Genomic DNA, 20,279 nt, shown 5'->3' with positions numbered 1-20,279 from the left:
GAGACAGACCAGATGGCAGATCTACTAGACAAAGACTTTAATACAACTGCCTTCAAGATGCTCAAAGAGCTAAAGGAAATGTGGAGAAAATCAAGAAAGCAAAGTACAAACAAATTAGGTATATAGGCACACCTCACTCTATTGTGCCTTGCAAATATTGTATTTTTTTTCACAAATTATAAGTTTATGGCAACCCTAGCCCTGCATGGAGCAAGTCTATTAGTGCCAATTTCCCAACACCATTTGCTCACTTTGTGTCTTTGTGTCACATTTGGTAAATCTCACAATATTACAAATTTTTCATGATTACCATATTTGTTATGGTGAACTCTGATCAGTGATCTCTGAAGTTACTACTATAATCGTTTGGGGCCAACTTAATTGATAAATGTCGTGTGTGTTCTGACTGCTCCTCCAACCGACCATTCCCTCATCTCTCTCCCTCTCCTTGGACCTCCTTACTCCCTGAGGCACAGCAACATTGAAATTAGGCCAATTAATACCCTTACAATGGCCTCTAAGTGTCCCGGTGGAAGGAAAAGTCACACTTGTTTCACTTTGTGTTAAAACCTAGAAATGATGACGCTTAGTGAGGAAGGCTTGTTGAAAGCCAAGACAGGCCAAAAGCTAGACCTCTTGCACCAAACAGCCAGGTTGTGAATGCAAAGGAAAAGTTCTTGAAAGAAATGAAAAGTGCTATTCCAATGAAAACACAAGTGATAAGAAAGCAAAACAGCCTTATTGCTTATATGGAGAAAGTCTGAGTGGTCTGGATAGAAGATCAAATCAGCCACAACATTCCCTTAGACCAAAGCCTAATCAGAGCCAGGCTGTAACTCTCTTCAATTCTGTGAAGGCTGAGAGAGGTGAGGAAGCTTCAGAAGAAATGTCTGAAGCCAGCAGAGGTTGGCTCATGAGGTTGAAGGAAAAAAACCGTCTCCATAACACCGTATGGCAAAGGTAAGGCAGCAAGTGCTGGTGGAGAAGCTGCAGCAAGTTATCCAAAAGATCCAGCTGAGATCATTAATGAAGGTGGCCACACTAAAGAACAGATTTTCAATGTAAACAAAGACCTTCCACTGGAAGAAGATGCCATCTAGGACTTTCATAGCTAGAGAGGAGAAGTCAGTGCCTGGCTTCAAAGCTTCAAAGGACAGGCTGACTCTCTTGTTAAGGGCTAATGCCAGTACTCATTTACCATGCCCCAAATCTTAGAGCTCTTAAGAATTATGCTAAATCTACACTGCCTGTGTTCTGTAAGTGAAACAAAGCCTGAATGACAGCACATCTGTTTGCAACATGGTTTACTGCATATTTTAGGCCCACTGTTGAGACCTACTGCTCAGAAAAAGAATCCTTTCAAAATATTACTGCTCATTTGACAATGCACCTGTCCACCCAAGAACTCTAATGGAGACATACAATGAGATTAATGTTGTTTTCATGTCTGCTAACACAATATCCATTCTGCAGCCCATGGATCAAGGGGTAATTTTGACTTTCAAGTCTTATGAGTCAATACGTGCATCTCATAAGGCTATAGCTGCTATAGACAGTGATTCCTCTGACGGATTTGAGCAGTCAATTGAAAACCTTCTGGAAAGGATACACCATCCTAAATGCCAATAAGAACATTTGTGATTCTTGGGAAGAGGTCAAAGTATCAATATCAACAGGGGTTTGGAGGAAGTTGATTTCAACCCCTATGGATGACTTTGAGGGGCTCAAGACTTCATGGAGAATGTCACTGCAGATGTGGTGGGAAGAACAAGAGAACTAGAATTGGAAGTGGGGCCTGAAGATGGGACTGAATTGCTGCAACCTCACGAGAAAACTTTAAGGAATGAGGAGGTGCTACTTATGGATGAGCAAAGAAAGTGGTTTCTTGAGATGGAATCTAGTCCTGGTTTAGATGCTGTGAAGATTCCTGAAATGACAACAAAGGATTTAGAATATTACATAAACTTAGCTGGTAAAGCAGTGACAGGGTTTGAGAGGATTGACTCCAATTTTGAAGGAAGTTCTACTGTGGATAAAATGCTATCAAACAGCACTGCTGCTACAGAGAAAGTGTTCATAAAAGGAAGGGTCAATTGTTGCAGCAAACTTCATTGTTGTCTTCTTTAAAGAAATTCCCACAGGCACCCCAACCTTCAGCACCCACCACCCTTATCAGTGGGCAGCCATCGATATCGAGAGGCAAGACCCCCCCACCAGCAAAAAGATTATGACTCACTGAAGGCTCAGATGATGGTTAGCATTTTTTAGCAATAAAGTACTTTTTAACTAAGGTGTGTACATTTCGTGAGACATAATGCCATTGTACACTTCATCGACTACAGTATAGTGTAAACATCACTTTGATATACACTGAGAAACCAAAAAATCTGTGTGACTCACTTTATTGTGATATTTGCTTTATTGTGGTGGTCTGGAACTGAAACCACAGTATCTCCAAGGTGTGCCTGTACCCAAAAAAATAGATAAAACACATAAACGGAGCCAAAAAGAAATTTTGGAGCTAAAAGGAACAATAATTGAAATGGAAACTCCACTAGAGAGATCCCAAAACAGATGTGAGCAGACAGAAGAAAGAGTCAGAGAACCTGAAGATAAGACGACTGAAATTACAAAATCTGAGGAACAGAAGGAAAAAAGATTGAAGAAAAGTGAACACCATCTAAGAGACCTGTGGGACACCATCAAGTGGACCAATACACGCATTCCATAATGCGTGTCCCAGAAGGAGAGGAGAGAGAGAAAGGGGCAGAAAAATTATTTGAAAAAATAGTGGCCCCAAACTTCCTTAAAATTGATGAAAGACATGACTGCAAATATCTTTAAAAGCTTGGTGAGCTCCAAGTGGTATAAACACTAAGAGTTCCACACCAAGACACATCAGAATCAGACTGTAGAAAGACAAAGAAAGAATCTTGAAAGCAGCAAAAGAGAAGCCACTCGTCACATACAAGGGCTCATCAGGAAGATTATAAGCAGGTGTCTCACCAGAAACCTTGGAGGCCAGAAGGCAGTGAGTTGCTATATTCAAAGTGCTGAAAGAATTTGGCGAAGGTGTTCGTTCGTTCGGCTGTTCCCTGGATTTTATGTAAAAAAATCTATGGGGAAATTTCCCCTATCACGCTTGCTAAAAATGTTTTTTAAACTCTCCAAAGTTACTTCTTTAAAATGTTTTCTCTACAACTAGTGGAATAATGCAAATATATACCATTTCTACCCACTTACCTCTCCATTCCGCCTTTCCGTGACAATCTCACATCTTCATTCCTCAGAGTAACTGTTGTAGGAACTCTTAGAGACATCTCAATATTCGTTTTTCCTCTTCATCTTAGCTTAACAAACCCCAAATTTTAGCTGGTGCATTGCTTCCCAGCTAGGACTTTATCTCCCAGCTTCCCTTGCAGCTACATGTGGTTGTTTCTAGAATCTGGTCAGTGAGATTAAGTGGAATTGTCACATCTGGGAGACTTCTCAGAGTTCTCCTTTAAAGGCAAGCCTTTCTCTCCCTCTTTCCTCCCTCCCTCCTGTTGCCTTGCATGTTGACAAGATGGCTGGAGCTCTAGCAATCATCTTGAACCATGAGGACAAGGGCCATATCATGGGACAGTAGAATGGTGACCCAGAAGGAGCCTCTGTCCCTGGTGACTCCAGCTTCCATCCTGGAATGTCTATCTCTGGACCTCTTTTACATTCGTGAGAAATGAGTTTCTATCTCACATGAGTCACTTTTTTTTCCAGTTTCTATGACTTACAATCAAACCTAATTCTACCTGATAACAAACATTGGCAACGCTGGTGTTTCTTTCCACATATTTCTCTAGGCCACATAGCTACATATACATGCAAACACATATACATACGTGTAATTCTTTTAATGCCTTTTGTTTAAAAATGGAGTCAACAAATATCTCTGCTTCTAACTTTAAAAAAAAGAATAATGTAAAGGCAAATTTAAGAAAAAAATTGCATATTATTTATCACTCTCTAAGCAGCAAAGATTTTCAAAAGACTGTTTCAGTGCATGAAGTAAAATGAGCGCCCTCTAGCCCTGCTGGTGGGGAAGGAACGTATACCCTCAGGACGATGATTGAACAACATGTAACAAGAGCTTTAAAAATGTTCCTACTCTCCGATGCAGCAACTTCCCTTCTTAGATTTATGGTGAGGAAATACAGAGATGCAGAGATCTATGTCTGGGAATGTTTATGACTGTCTTGCACATAATGTTGGAGACGCTAAAAGCTCACCAGTGGGGAAATATTCAATGAAATACAGTACATCCACAAAAGGGAATACCATGCAGTCATAAAAGTGGTGTTTATAAATAATGTTAAAGACAGAGGAAAATGCTCCCCGTATAATGTGAAAGAACAAACTGTAAACCATACATGAAAAACTGCATGAATCCCACTTGGGAAAAAGCCCAGAAGTAAACATTTTTAAATGTTAATGTCAGGTCTCTCCAGAGGTAGCACTACAGGAAAATTTTGCTCCTTTACACATTTTTCTTTGTTTCCCGGATTATAGTAAATATTTACACAGGTGTGGGGGAGGCAAAGTCGGAATTAATGCAATAACAGTAAATACTGATTGCTTCTCGTGTGATTAGTGCCGGGCACTGCATGAGCTCAGAAACTCGGGCCGGTGGAAGGCTTTTTCCGGCTGAGGCCGCAGAATGACCAGTACCCCAATGGACACAGTGCAGCCTGGCCTGTGGCCGAGCGTGGAGAAATAGGAGGGGAGGTGGGCGAGAGAAGCCTGCAGATCCTGGGGACGGCGGGGGAGCCGGGGTCAGAGGCAGGCTGGGGGCCCACGCGGGAGAGAGACCTCACGAGAGGTGGGCGAGAGAGATGACCTCACTTCCCAGGTTTCACAGGCATCCCTCAGACGCCCTACCACCCTACTGTCCCATTTCACAGATTGGGACCGCCAGACCTGTGACCCCTGACTCTGTAACCCCTCCCTGGCTGTGAGCTGCTTGGTCCACCCATGTCTGTGTGTTAGATTTACAGCCATGGACCAACGGCCCGCTCGTGCTGCAGGGCTCTCCCTGGTTGGGAGGTGCATCGCAGGTGTTTCACGGCACTGCATCCCTTTTCTGCAAAGCCCCTTCTTTTGGCTGCACAGCTTGGTGGGGGTGGGTGGGCTCAGGCAAGAGGGGAAGGGACCTTCACCAGCCTGTGCCCTGCCCGGGCGGCCTCTTCTCGCAATTGAAGGTCTTGCTTGGCTGGACAGAATAGGGACCCCATCTGCTATTAGAGAAAAAGAAATATTTCCTGTCTCTGTGCCCTAACATCAGGTGAGAAATGCAAAAGGAACTGTACCCCCAAACTGCGCCACCTGCAGTGGGCGGGACAGAGGGTCGTAGCCAGCCCCCTCCCTCCGCCATCCGTCTTCAGCTCCTGGATCTTGGCAGCTCTACTGCCAGAGGGGCAATAAAAGTCTCGGAGTGATAGAAGGCAAACAGTAGAGGCTGCAGAATAAGAGCTCCTTATGGCTTTGAAATGGGGCCTGTTCGGAGGCCTTTTCACGCGCCTCCCATGCAGTAGTTGGTGCTGGCTGGGAATGAAAAGAAAAACAGGAAACTAAGCTTAGCCCTGGGTTTCTTCTTTTTCCTTTTTATTCAATTGGTTTTTTTTTTTTTTTTAAATTCTGAATTGTAAAATCTGGCGCTGACGCCCCAGACGGCTGCCCGCTCCACTCAGGAGCTGCCCGACCTTCTGGTCCAGGTGGACCCCAGGCTCTGGGCCTTGGTCTTGGCTGCTCAGGGCAGCCCCCTTCCTGCCTACTGGCCAGGCGCCTGCCCTCGGCTCCCATCGGGCCCTGGGCAGCCCGCTGCCCTGGGGGAGGGGGCCTTGTTGGCTGTGTGCCTGGCGGGGGCCAGGGGTGACGGTGGCCTGGCCAGGGGGAGCTGTGGGCAAAGGGCAGCTCCCGTAGCAGGCCGGTGATGCGGTCCTGGGCGTGAGGCTGGAGTGAATTAATCCATCCCTCCCACCAGTGTACGTTCCCAGAGGGCAGAGGCCAGTGGGGCTCCCTGGTGTAGCCCTGGGCCTAGAACAGTGCCTGGCACACAGTAGGTGCTTAATGAATACGTGTTGAATGAATGAACGGACAGATGACGGGCTTGATCCTCAGGATGGGAGTGGGGAGGGGCCCAGGAGGGACGCATCCCTGCCTCCCAGAGGTGATGGTCTGGGCTGCATTCTGACGGTCTGGGGGTGCGTGGAGGAAAGCTCCCCCTCCTTGCTGCAGGGGCAGATGGGAGGGGGTGTCACTGCGCCCCACCCAGTATAGAGGGTGGGAACGTCATCCCCAGTTTGGAGTTGGGAAAACGAGGCCCAGGGAGGTAAAGGGACTTGGCCAAGGTCATAGAGCTGAGAGGGCAGAGCCAGGATGAAAATCTAGGTCAGCCTGACTCCAAGAGGGGTGTGGCCAAGCCCCTCACTCCCGCCAGGCCTGAGGCCTGCCCCGCCCCCGAGGCCTGCTCACCCCTCCCCCCATTCCCCCTCCCCCCAGGCCAGCTTCCCTCTCCCGCGTGGGCCCCCAGCCCGCCTCTGACCCCGGCTCCCCCGCCGTCCCCAGGATCTGCGGGTCATCAGCACAGACGAGAGCCAGGTGTTCGTGGCCGTGCAGGAGTGGTACCAGACCGACACCTACAACCTCTACCAGTCGGACCCGCGCGGCGTCCGCTACTCGCTGGTGCTGGGGGACGTGCGCAGCTCGCGGCAGGCGGCGGAGAGCGTGGTCATCGACATCCTCGAGGTGGGACCCTCAGTGCGGGCTGTGGTGGGCCAGGTGGCACCCCTGTCCCGGCTTCCCCCGCCTCCCTCCCCATCTCCACTGCTCCAACCCAGGGACCTGCCAAAATTCTGTCAAGGGCCAAATATTTTAGGCTTTGCCGGTCAAAAGGGTACTACGCAGGTACTTTTAGAACAGGAGAGAAAACTTGCTCTTTTTGATGAAATTCAAGTAACAGTAATGGAGTACCTTGTGATACAGGTCTGCTAATGAGAAGAATGGAATTTGGGGGGGATAACGTTCTGCTGAGTTGGGGTTCAGGTTAGTGGTCCCATCATCGACTCGATCACCATCTGTTATCTGTAAAGCCGTTCCTGCCCTGAACGCCACTGCATGAAACAGGCAGGTGACAGAAGCTGGGACCCTCCCCTGTCCATCTCCGGCCTCGCGGCCTCCCCAGCCCCAGCCCTGGTCTCCTTGTCCCTCCCCTCTTTGTATCCCATGTCCGGCTGGCTGTCTCTTTTGCTCCCTCTGTCTCTCCCTTGGCCCTGCAGCTCCTCTCTCTGAGGTTGGGGGTTGAGGCCTCCCTGCCTGCGGTCCTCAGACCTCCCTGTGCCCTCCCTGGGGTCCCGCCCCCATCTGTGTCCCATTTAAGCTGCTTGCTCTTGTCACGTGACACCGAGGGGCAGATCAGAGGCTCTGAACTGGGGCTTCCGGCTCCCACACCGGGCTCCCTCCCCCGAGAAAACACCCACGCACCATCCTGTACTTGGATTCGCGAGTGTCGATCCCTCACCCACCATGGGCCCAGCCTGGACCTGGCCTTTCACGGTCACCTCCTCTGTTCTTGTACACACCAGAGCCAGGGAGGGGGTCCCTCAGCCGCTTTACAGGTAAGGGAACTGAAGCTCAGACAGGGCAAGCCACCTGCCCAGGTAGACCACAAGTCAGCGAAAACCCAGAAGCAGCCCGGGTCTGTCGGTCCAAGCTCCATCCATCCTCCTGGCCAACACTCCCTCTGTAGGTCATTCACCCTTAAATTCCTCCCTCATGCCCTGCCCTCAGGGAGCCCCCAGCCAGTGGGCTCACCTGCAGGGGCCATGTGTTCTCGTAGTAAACGCCGGTGGCGGTCCTGCCAGCCTCTTCTGTCCCTGTGGAGCTGGGGAGGGTGTCCCATGGTTGGCGAGCCGAGCCTTGGGCATCAGTGCGGGTCAACCCGGGTGGGAGGCGTCCTCCTGGACAGAGCCAGGGCTGCAGCCTTCCTCTTTGAGTTGTCAACAGCTGAGCAGAACCAAGGGAGTAATGAATGTAATCATTTGTTTACAATGAGAACCCATTTGTCAGGGTTTATTTCCCGAGCTGGACAGCCTGTGGCTCACTGCTGCCTGCTGAAAGTTACACACAAGACAGGCGTGTAATCGACACATAAGGAGGGCACCTCGGGCGGGAACGTCCACGGCCCACTGCGGGTATATGTAGCTCCTGTACCGCATGCCAGGCTCCAGGCCCTACCCCCGGGACACAGGGAGGAGTAGACCACCTCTCACAGGGCTCCGGACTCTACAGGAAGACCAGCTCCCACCTGGTGTGTCAGCCTCTAGAAGACACCATGAGGGGCAGTCGGCCAGCCCAGGGTGGAAGTCAGGGAGTACTTCCTGGAGGAAGGGGTGCAGGCCGAATTGAGGCTGAGCAGAAGTTAGCTAGCTGAGGAGCCAGGGAACAGTGATTCACGCCAAAGACCAGGCAGTGAGAGGCCGTGGGGATGGGAGGGAGTTCACAGTGGCCAGATCCAAAGCTGGGCCCCCTCGCAAGTGACTGTGCTTTTCTGAAATCCACTTAATGCGGATCACAGGTAGTGGTTACAAGCACAACTCTGGAGCCCCACTGCCGGGGTTCAAATCCCAGTTCTGGTATGTACTTTCTGTGTGACCTTAGGCACATTACTTAACCACTCTGTGCTTCAGTGTCCCCATTGTGAAATGAGGATGACAGTAGTACCTTCCTCAGAGGGTTGCTGTGTGAATTCGAGGCCTCCGTTTCCGTTAAACACATACAGCAGCACCTGGTGCCAACTGAGTGCTCAGCAGGCTCTCGACAGTTTTCACTGCAGGTGCCTTTTCTGTGGATTTGAGATAGTGCATGGGAAGGGCCTGACCTAGAGGTTCTACACATGCCCCAATTCCATTACTGTCATGGTTATCGTTCATCCAATGTCAGATCCAGGAAAAATGTCTTATCCCAGACGTCACAGGCAAATACTGCCCCGAGAGGCCTGGGCTTTCAAGGGCCTGTGAGCTCTGACCTCTGCAGGATGAGTCCTAGTTCCAGACAAGACGGCAACCCTTTTCTGAGGGCCTCTTTGTGTTGCAGCTTGGGTTAGGAAGGGGGTTGAAGGGGCTTCCAGTCTCATGCCCTGACCCTGAGAAACCCTGGCCACAGCTGGGAGACAGTCATTGTAGTGGGCTGAATGGAGGCCCCCAAAAGCTACAGCCACATCGAATCCCTGGAACCTGTGACCATGAGTTTATTTGGAAAAAGGATCTTTGCAGCTGTCATTAACTGAAGGATCTTGAGATGAGCTCATGCTGGACCCTAAACCAATGACAAGTATCCTGTTAAGGATCAGAAGAGGAGACACAGACACACAGGAAAGAGGGCCCTGTGAAGACGGAGCAGAGAGTGGGGTGTTGTGGCCACAGCCCAGGAACACCTGCAGCCACTTGAAGCTGGAAGACACGAGGAAGGATCCTCCCTGAGAAACTTCAGGGAGGGGCAGCCCTGCCAATACCTTAGTTTTGGACCTCTGGCTTCCAGACTGTGAGAGAACAAATTTCTGTTGTTTTAAGCCCTCCCCCCGCCACCAGTTTGTGATGCTTTTGTTACGGCAGCCCCCAGGAAGTGAGCACAGCCATGAAGGGGGCGCTTATGTGACGTGGGCACGTCAATACCGGAAGCCAGTACTCAGGTGATCACACCCTCCCCAGGGAAACGCGGCCTGTTACTGCCTCTTCTGGGATGGGAGGGTCCATGTTATTTACCGCTGAGTGTTTTCATGGAGACCAGTTGGGATATAAAAGAGCGCTTTCCAAATAAAGCAAAGCCATCACTGGGCAAATCAGCAAGCTCTCTGCCCCTAGGACATCAGGGGAGGCATCTAGACTCAACACTGAGCAGGCCAGATGCCCGCCCCCTGGTGATGCCTCAGGTGAGCCAGAGAGAGAGTGATGTCACCATGAGTGAGAGAAGGGGCTGCGGTCCTCCTGCCCCTGGGGCTGTCCCCCAGAAGGGCCATCCCCTAATCCTCGTCTGTGGGGATGAGGGCCAGACCCCTGGTCTCCAACCCAGAGAGAAGCATCCTAGCAGAAGACACAGGCAAAGGGGGATTGAGGTTAGCAATCGGCAGATGGGAAGATCTTGCAGAATTCTCCATGGGGCCCACTGCAATCTCTAGGGTCCTCACATGTGGAAGGAGGGGCAGAAGGAAGGGCAGAAAAACACCCAGAATCATGGAAGAATGGCCAGGGAGATGCTGTACCGCTGGCTTTGAAGAAGCAGGAGGGGCCACAAACCAAGCACCCCAGCACCTCTAGACACGGGGAAAGACAAGGACACACGTCTCCCCCAGAGACTCCAGTTGCTTTCAGCCCGATGGGACCCGTGTTGGACTTCCGGCCTCCAGAGCTATAGCATGATCAATGTGTGTAGTTTAAGCCCCTCTGTCTGTTGCCTGTTGTAGCAGCCACAGGAAACTCATACACAGTTCACTGTGCGTCTGAACCTGTGGGATCCACCCTGGCCTGCTCCCCACCTGTCAGACACTTGGCATTGAGGTTTAGGAAAGCACCAACCTCCTGGAGTCTGCGAATTTAATGAGATGGCACATTAATTCCCTTGCCCCCCACGTAGAAGGCACTTAACAACTGTGTATTATCACTCTCACCCTAAGCATCACACTTGGCCATGGAACTTCAGGGAAATCCCACAACTCAGCCTCAGTTGCCTTGGCTTCATGCTACTTATAGAGCAGCAAAACATGCTTCGGGCACACGGGGGCTCCGAGGAACTCAGGCCACACCAGCAGGCCTCGGTTACTGGGTCCAAGTCTTTCGTGCCCAAGGAACTTGCCAAAAAAGTTCATTTCTGTGGAACCAGGAGGTTGAGCAATTGGGAATTGCTGATATCTGACCCTTTCTTGTGCGCGAACTCAGTAACCGATCATGAGATGTGTGTGGTCACTGCCCTGGGCCCCTCAAGAAACCCTGAGAAAGGGGGCACAGGGAACTTCGACCCCCATCCAGGGCAGGCTGGGGCCGGCACGGACCCTGTCCTCACAGTCTGGCATCTGCGTGTGGCATCTGTGTGTGTGGGGCTGAGCTGAGGCAGTCCCCGGAGGAAAGCCCAGAGCAACTCCATGGGTCCAGGCCCTGTGGGTCCACTGGGAGGGAGGCGAGGGGCTAGGGCTCTGAATCAGGAGCTCCGGCTAAAGACAACGTGACCGAAATGCACAGGCATCTCGGGGACCAGGGCTCTGCTCGCCATCCGACAGCCGGGGTCTGGACCTGGGAGGACAGCTCAGTGTTGTGAAATGCACTCAGGCATTTGGGGTCAGACAGTACCGGCTCCCAGTCAAAGCTCAGGCCAGCGTCTCTGGTCCCTATTCCCCAGCAGACCCACTTGCCTGCAGGGTGTATAGTCAGCTTCAGCTCTGGGCTGTTCTTGGGGTGAAATGAGGCCGTGCACACAGAGCTCTTAGCAAGGGGCTGGGCAGGCTTTTGCCATCCTTCTTGTACTTCTGTCCCAGGTCCGAGGGGTGAAAGGAGTCTTTCTGGCGAACCAAAAAGTCGACGGGAAGGTGGTGACGCTTATAACCTACAGCAAGGGCCGAGACTGGGATTACCTGAGGCCTCCCAGCACGGACATGAACGGGAAACCAACCAACTGCAAGCCTGTAAGTGCCCTGCTCACTGCATACACCTTCCCCGGGGTGGGCACTAGACGTTACCTCAGGACCCAGGGGTCAGAGATGCTGATGTCTGAGAAGGGCCATCTGGGAGACATGAACCACCTATTTCTCTGGGTGTGGTGGAGAGGGTCACATGGAACTCCTTGCTTTACAGAAGAGTTAACTGGAAGTCAGAGAGGGGAGTGTATCAGTCAGCTCCTGCCACAACAGTGCTGTGTAACAAGCTGCCCCAAACAGCAATCACTCTTCTTGAGATCTGTGAGAGGCTGGGCTCATTCATGCACCTGGAGGTTGGTCGATTTAGGAAGGGATCTAGTATCCTCCTTCTGGGACCAGCCCAGGCACATTCTCAGGCAACAGCAGAGGTGCAAGAGAGTGAGCGGAAACATTGCAAGAACACTGCAAGCCTGCTTGTGCATCTGTTAAGCCCTGTTGGCCAATGTCAAGGGCCAGGAAGTACACTCTGTGGAAGTTGGGGGCTGGATAAGTGAGGGGGAGCCAGGACACAGCCCAAATGTCATGAGCCCTAAGCCAGTCCAGCTATTCCAAGGGTGCCTTTCTACATGAATATGAGTATAGGCTGCCCCAGTGTCTTCACTGCCTTGGGGGTGGAGAGGGCTGGAATGCCCTTTTCTTCTTATTCAGTGAACTCCTACTGACACCTGAAAACCCTGTCTAGATGTCCCCTCCACTGAGAAGGCTTCACTGGGCACATTTACTTCTATTTCCCCCTGGCTTCGACCGGAAGCCCCTCACAGTCAAGGACCCCCATCCATTGCTGTGCCTCTGTAACTGAAAGAATAACAGTGCCTATTTCACAGGGATAGTCATCCAACAAACATGTAAGGGGACCTACTATGTGCAAAGCACTGTTCTGGGTGTTGCGAATGTATCAGCACACAAAACAGCAAACAATCCTGCCCTCTTGAGATCTGCCTGGATCTCTGCAGGGCCCCTGAAGATGGTAGGCACCCTGCCTGGACAGCCACTGACCACCCGCCAGGGCCAGGGTGGGGCTCTGTGCTCTCCGGGCAGAGCCTCGGCCTGGGCAGTGTCAGTCCCTCGCTCCCTGACCTCACCGACTAGGGGCCTGTGCTCGGCCTCTACGCAAGCCCCCGTCCTGCTAATAACGGGATAATAACATCTGTCGACCACCGGAGAGAATTAATCACCTGCCCCTTGTAAAAGCTCTTCTGAGAAAAAAATTGCTGTGAAAGGGCTAATTTTTGTATCACCATCGACAAAGTTAAGCCATATTAATCAGTCAAAGCAAGTTTTCGCTAAGGATAGATTCTTGTCTGCAATTATGCAGCTCAGCGAGGAGATAACCTTTCAAGATTTATGTCCTGGCCTTAAAATAATAAAAGTAGGGGTCAGCTGGTAAGTGCGTGGCTGCAGGCAGGCACGCAGAGAGCCCGACGAGCACAGTGGACAGAGGACAAGTGTCGGGACATCCAGCTGGGCACAAAAGCCAGAAATCGATCGCAGCCTTGGCTCCGAGGCCCATTACCCTGTGTGTGCAGACCTGGCAGCAGCGGGTGGGGGGCATGCTGGGTGGGCAAACGTGGCCCTTCTCCTGGGTTTCTTCTCAGCCGCACAGCCTCCAACTGCACAGGGCAAGCTACACTTGAGGGTTTATTTCTCATCAGAAATGTGATTCCTGCTTATTGCCGAATACTTGAAAAAAGCAGAAATGTATAGAAAGGGATATAAGTTACACCTGTAACCACGTCACCCAGAAGTAATGGTAATCGGGCATTTTTCTGGTCAATCCTTTGGCTTACATTCACGTTAAAAAGTCCTCTTTGGGATCCTGACACGTGTGTGGTTTCTGAGTCTTCCATTTCTCTCTTAACTCTGGGTCATGAAGGTTTTCCCGGGCCATTTGACCAGCTCTCTGGCTGGGGAGATTTCCTTCCAGTGACAGGGAATAGATGAGTGTGGATCAGACCTGTTTTAGGATGAGAAATGGCCCTTGGAAGACGGTTTTGCATCTGTTGACATCTGGATTCAGAATGAAAACCCATTCGTGTTGCTGCCCATGGTAACGCTTCTCAGCAACCGGGCTGAGCCGAGCAGTGGGGTGTCCGGCAGGGGCGGCTGGCAGTGTGGCCCTCCAACCCTCCGGTAGTCTTTGCTGCGCGCCTCTTGAGAGCACCAGCCGGCTCCTGCATGTAGAGGGGCCGAGAAGGGGGAGCCTTGGGACGGTGTGGGCCTCCCAGCTCGGTCCGCGTCACATCCACCCAAGCGCTGCAGGTACCCGGGCCACCCCACCAGGACGAGGCATTCAGCACCGACTCCCCGGGCACCAGCCTGTCCTTGAGGTCTTCCCACCCTTGGCCTGGGTGTCCTCGGGGGACCCTGCCGTGTCCGACTGTACACCCCAAGAGCAGCCTGGCACTCAGTGCTTCCCATCCCATCACATGTGCAGGTGCACATGGGGGTCGGCCTCTCCAGGCCTGCCTGGCCTTCCATGCCCTTTATCAGCTCAGCTCAGTTGGCTGGGCCTTGCGTCAGCTTGTCAGATACCAGCAGAGCACCCACTACAGCTCCAGGACCGGCTGGAAGACATCTGTGTGGCCCTCCATGGCGCCAAAGGGGACTGCAGCTCTGTCTGTGGGCCACTGCTGACCGCAGGGAACCCTGAGGAGTGTTCCACTTCTGGCCCCAACAGACGACCAGCAGTCAGGACAGAGCAGCAGTGGGCTGGGGAGGAGGAGGGGCAGCCAGGTTCTATGAGCCACAGCCTCAGACTTCCTCTGTTCACTGCATGCAGAGACAGGGATATTGTGTGCACAGCGCATCACGGAATGTGGAAAAGGCTGGTTGCAGCCTGGGGAGACCAGCCCAGAAGCTTGGCCACTCCAGGCCCTGCCTGGCCCCCCGGGACCTCTGGGGCACCAGAGCAGGGCCATGCCTAGGCCGGACCTTCTCAGCCCGGGAGCATGCCAGTGGGACACAGGAGGGCGGGCCACGTCCCTGCCGAGGGTCCTGTTCCTCCTGCTGTAGAGCTTCCTTCTGCAGGTAGAGACTGGCCCTGCTCAGAGAGGTCATGGGCACCCCTCCCCCTGGACACGCCCTCCCCGTTAGTGCCTGGTGGTTGGATGGGCGAGGGGGCCGAAGGGTGTCACCACAGGTATTAGGTCACCAACCTGCTTGTCAGCTGTAAGAAACCAGGAGAAATCCAGAAGCGGGGACAGCTTAACCTTCCACAGTGGGTGAAGTTTGTCTTGTTCAATCCAGGTGTTCCTCGACGGGGACTCTCCTCTGGGGTGATTCCGTGACCAGGCTCCCCACTCCACAGGGCCTTGCCATCTTCAGCCTTGGGGTCCCCAGGCTGCCCCGGGGAGGGTCTCTAGCCTAACCAAGTCTGCTTCAGAAGGGGGCCTCTTTCAGCTCATTTTGCCACCTCTTATTTTGTTTGTTTTCAGTAGCTTGACTGAGGTACCAATCACATCCCATACAATTCACCCATTTAAGTGTGCAATTCAGTGGTTTCTAGTATCTTCACGAACTTTACAACCACCACCGTAGTCCATTTTAGACCATTTTCATCACCTCAAAAGGAAACCCTGTACCCTTTAGTCACCACCCCCCATCTCCCATCCCACCCCCTGCCCTGAGCAACCACTAATCCACTTTCTGTCTCTATAGATTTCCCTGCACTGGACATTTCCTGTCAGTGGAACCATACAGTATGTGATGCAACAAATACATTTTTTTAAAACTCTGGTACAGACAAATAGAGCCCATCTCCTACTGGATCGGGCCCTGGTGGCATCTGACCCAGATCCATATCCAACGTACTGATCAGTTTCATTTTTAACTTCAGATAATCTGTATAAAACATACTCAGTTCACGGACCAGAAGAAAGTGTTAAAGAAACATAAACTGTAGAGAAAAAACATCTCTCGGATGGATTTCGGTAGACAGTAGAATATAGCAATGACAGTGGAGCTCTGCAATGACCCTGGAGGTGTGGGCGACAGGCAGCCCCGGCTAATGGCTGGCGGGTCACTGCCCGGTGCCGTGTCCGGTGGCCTGGAGGGAGCTGTGCGGAGACCTTGGGCCTTTGTCCCGTGCCCTGTGGTCTTGCGGTCTATTGTGGATGTGACAGAGGGATTGTGGCCTTGAGTCACCGAGGCCAGGGGAGAGGAGACTCAGGAAGGTCAGTCCAGAGGACACATCATTCTCAGCTCGTCTGTTCCCCGGGGATCCCCCAGCCCCAGCCAGGGGAGCTGGCTGTGGCCTCTGCCATCTCAACAGAGGGTGGGGATGCAGGCAGCTGGGGTGGAGACAGATGAGGGGTCTGGCAGCACCGGGCAGGAAACAGCTGGTGCTTCCTCGTTCTGGGGGCTGCTGGCCCAGACCCGCCACGGGGCGCAGAGCATGGACTTTGGAACCAGGCAGCCTCAGCTGTGGTCCCAGCCCCACCACTGCCCTGGCAAGTTGCTTAAATGCACTCTGCCTCAGTTTCCCCATCAACACAGAAGGAATGATAGTACGGATGTTGAGAGCGTTCAGTGACGCACACCTCGTAAAGTACTGGTGCTGGCCCAGAGGCAGCCGAACAGCAATGTGAGTTGCCGTTGGATGTCTTATTACAACCAGTGTCTCTGCCCCTGCAGCCAGGGCACCAGCCGGGGCTGCGTCAGGGTTGCACTGATGCTCGTGAGTAAACTGGGCTCTAGCGTGCCCACCTTACCCCCTGCCTCTCCCATAGGGCGCAGGGCTTACGGGGTATCCCGCAGCTGTCGCCTGATGCCCAGGCTACCGTGGCCACCTAAGAGGCCCCCAGTAAATGTTCTGGGCGGATGAATGAATGAATGAACGTGGGCATGGACCGTGCAGTCTCCCTCCCGGAGTCCCGTTCTGCAGCCCAGCTCTGCACTCAGGAGCCACGTTGGGGAGCCCACCCTCCAGCACCCAGGCTGGGAGAACCCTCCACTGGAGAAGCCCACCTGGCCGTCAGCCTCCAAGCCTCCTTCCTGCCCTCCCCCGACCCCTCTGAAGCACTCCTGACTCCACCTTCACAGCCAAAAAGCCACAGGGGTGGATTCAGTCTCAGCCTTACTTTTTCTCAGGTCATTTCTTCCTCCCAAGTGCTGACCGTGGCTCCCTCTCTCCCCCCCGCAGCCGGACTGCCACCTGCACCTGCACCTGCGCTGGGCCGACAACCCCTACGTGTCAGGCACTGTGCACACCAAGGACACTGCCCCTGGCCTCATCATGGGTGCAGGTAAGAGGTTGCCATTATGGTCAGGAGCCATTACTGCCTGCAGGACGCTCCAGTTTCAAGGGTAGAACTTGATGGTCGTGGGCCTGGGGCCATGGTGTATCCTCTGGGGGCAGTGCCACAGTACCTCCAGGAAGGCAGCTTACCTGGCACATCACCCTGAGGAGTGATTGCATAGCCCAGAGTGGGCACCTGACATGCGTTGCCTAAATGAAAGCTGGATAGATGTTGGTTGGAAGGATGGATGGATGGATGGTTGGAAGGATGGATGGATGGATGGAAGGATGGATGGATGGATGGATGGGTGGATGGATGGAAGGATGGATGGATGGATGGGTGGATGGATGGAAGGATGGATGGATGGATGGATGGATGGGTGGATGGATAGAAGGAAGGATGGATGGATGGAAGGATGGATGGATGGATGGATGGATGGATGGAAGGATGGATGGAAGGATGGATGGAAGGATGGGTGAAAGGAAAATTGGATAGTTGAAAGAATGGATAGTCAGATGGCCCAATGGAAGAATGGATAACAAAATGGTGAATGAATACATAGAAGGATGGATGGGTGGGTGGATGGATAGATGGATGGAAGGACAATTTGCACCATGGTTGACTTTTATCGGTCCCTAAAGAAGGTTCTAGTTTAGTGGGGAGAGAGAGACACGTATACAACTAACATAAGGGGAAAAAAAACAAGTATACATTGTGATTGTGTCTGTCTACCCCATTAAACTAGAACTTTCTTCAGGGATCACTAAATGTATGCCGATCTAAAAAACTCTAAAATAAGGTTTATGTGAGTTAGAAGAATCATTCCAAATAAAATCACATGTTTTACAAGTCCATTGCCAGGTAGCGGCTGGCGTTTGGTTTTCCTTTTACCCATCAGTGTGGGGATAGCCTCACCAGCTCTCAGCAGCTAAGGCCGGGGAAGGGTCCCTGACGCCATGGAGACAAAGGTGGGGAGGACAGGACCATGTCCGTCGTGTCCACAGTCGCTACGGTGGCTCTTTCTCCCCGGCCAGGCCCTGAACTCTTCTAATCACCATGACAACCCTGAGAGGTCAGTACCCCTACTTTATGGAGCCCAAGGAGAGGGAAGACTTGCCCGCAACTTGCAAGGTGCCATCAGGAAGCTTGAGACCCACCCCAGGCTCCTCAGGGAAGGGCAGCTCCAGCCCCAGGAGGGGCTGCTGTGCCCCTTGAACCTGCAGTAGGCAAGGCTCTGGGGTGGGCCCATCAGGCCTGCCACTCATCTGGGCTGTGGAACGGCCAGGCTGAGGCTCTGCACAGCCAGGGTGCAGATGGGGCGAGTGGCAGTCGGAGAGACAGTGTCTCTGCCCATCACACAGGTGGGACCACCAAGGCCTGGGCCGGGGCTCACAGCTTCCTGAATCAGGGGCTCCCTCCCTCTGTCTACTCCAGCACCATCTGCGACCCGGAGGATTTGCGCCCCAGACCCTGAGCTGGATGACACATCCACCCCTTCAGCAGATGTATCCCAGCACTGAGGCCCGGGCCTGGCTGTGTGTGAGAGAGTGAATGAGTGAATGAATGAATGAGTGTATGAATAAATGAGTGGCCATGCTGACATGGCAGGAATGGCTTTCCAGGCAGAGGCGGGAACGTGTTTTTCAGAACGACCGAATCAGAGCCCATGAAGGGGCGATCCCCTGTCTGCTCTGTGGGTCTCTGATGGCGGGAGACCTTGGCTATCCGAGGGGCGTCTCCCGTTATCCTGGAGAGGGTGGCTTTCCAGTAGGGGAGCGAGCGACACAACCAGACAGAGAAGACTGCAAGTACAGCCTTTCATCTTCTGAGCGTCCTTCTGTTCATCTACGTCCCCGGGGGTCTTAGTCAATGACTGCGACTGGGGCGGGGTCTACCCGCTTCAATGACGGACGTGCGTCAATCAATGAAAAATCACACATCAGCCTCGATTTCAGTGCAGCTCATGGGGCTCCAGGTCCCATGCAGGGACGGGCTGGGTCGCCCATGTCGGGCACCGCCTGTCTTGTGGACTCTGTTCCCTGGACCTGAAGGCGATGGTGTATTTTTTTTTTTAAACATCTTTATTGGAGTATAGTTGCTTTACAATAGTGTGTTAGTTTCTGCTGTATCACAAAGTGAATCAGCTATACATATACATATATCCCCATATCCCCTCCCTCTTGCGTCTCCCTCCCACTCGCCCTATCCCACCTGGCGTGGACATATATACACTACCAAATGTAAGGTAGATAGCTAGTGGGAAGCAGCCGCATGGCACAGGGAGATCAGCTCAATGGTGTATTTAAAATGCATGTTCGTGATGGGTTGGAACCCCAAATTCTTGACCAAAGTACAAAAGGCGGAATTTCAAATGTTTCCACCGCTCAAAGGCCTTGAAAGCTCTGGACAACCATTCCAGCCCCCCAGGGATGCTGTGAGGGTCTGCAGAAGGTTCACTTCATTGTATGCGAGTCACACGGAGAACGGGGAGCGGAGGGGGTGACCTGGCAGCCTCCCTCTCACTGTCCCCCCAAGGGCAGGATGCTACATTTATATTTCATTCTGCTGCTTTTTCATCCCGCCATGGCTTTCCTGAGATGGATCCATCCGTGCAATGTGGGCCAATTGAGGTGTAAATGTTTTACATCCTCCGCTCCAGCCCTGAGCGTCTGCTGGGAACAGAGGGGAAGGTGGAATGAGCTGGGCTCCCTCTGGCACCGCTGCGGCTGCCGAGCGGGGACCAGTTTCCCACTGGCGGTCCCCACAGTGGGCTGGACGATGTGGCAGGAGCAATGGGGCCACGTGACGGCCTGTGCCTGGCTGAGCTTCCCGAGGCAGCCATGGGCGATGGCTGCCTGTTTCCAGGGAGTCTCTCTCCTGATCTCCCTGCCATCCATCCCTCATTCCACCCTGAGGCAGGCAGGTGGGAGTTACAAGCCCCAGGTTCTACCACCTCCAGCTGCTGGGCCTTGGGCATTTACTGGACCCTCTGAGCCTCAGCTTCGTCGCCTGCAAAACAGAGGATGAAACCTCCACCGGAAGGCTGATTTGGGGATCAGGTAGAAAGCATCAACACTAGGTGTGTTTCTACAGGTGGCCCTGTCATTTGAACAGTGGCTGGACACCACTGCCCTTCTGCTGGGGACATGTCCTCCGGTTCAGTGGACAGAGGCCAGACCCACAGATGGATGTAGAAAATGGGGCCATGAATCCAATGAGGAAGGGAAAAGGATGGTTCAAGAAGCAAAGACCAGGGGCTTCCCTGGTGCCGCAGTGGTTGAGAGTCCTCCTGCCGATGCAGGGGACGCGGGTTCGTGCCCCGGTCC

General features: G+C 52.7%; 1 protein-coding gene across 1 annotated transcript in view; it reads left to right on the top strand.

Annotated features, from left to right (window-relative positions):
* SORCS2 (sortilin related VPS10 domain containing receptor 2) overlaps positions 1 to 20,279 on the top strand; it is a gene marked incomplete at its 5' end in the record, with an annotated part of 504,457 nt that overhangs the window by 441,064 nt on the left and 43,114 nt on the right. The window contains 3 exons of the mRNA XM_007456900.1: positions 6,601 to 6,780; positions 11,558 to 11,704; positions 16,857 to 16,959. Of these exons, the coding sequence (XP_007456962.1) occupies positions 6,601 to 6,780; positions 11,558 to 11,704; positions 16,857 to 16,959 (430 nt within the window). The remainder of the gene's footprint in view (positions 1 to 6,600; positions 6,781 to 11,557; positions 11,705 to 16,856; positions 16,960 to 20,279) is intronic.

The sequence above is a fragment of the Lipotes vexillifer genome, unplaced genomic scaffold (assembly GCF_000442215.2).
Source record: "Lipotes vexillifer unplaced genomic scaffold, Lipotes_vexillifer_v1.1 scaffold63, whole genome shotgun sequence".
Classification (NCBI taxonomy): Eukaryota; Metazoa; Chordata; class Mammalia; order Artiodactyla; family Lipotidae; genus Lipotes; species Lipotes vexillifer.
Note: the sequence above shows the minus strand (reverse complement) of the source record. Positions and strands in the feature narration are given on the sequence as shown.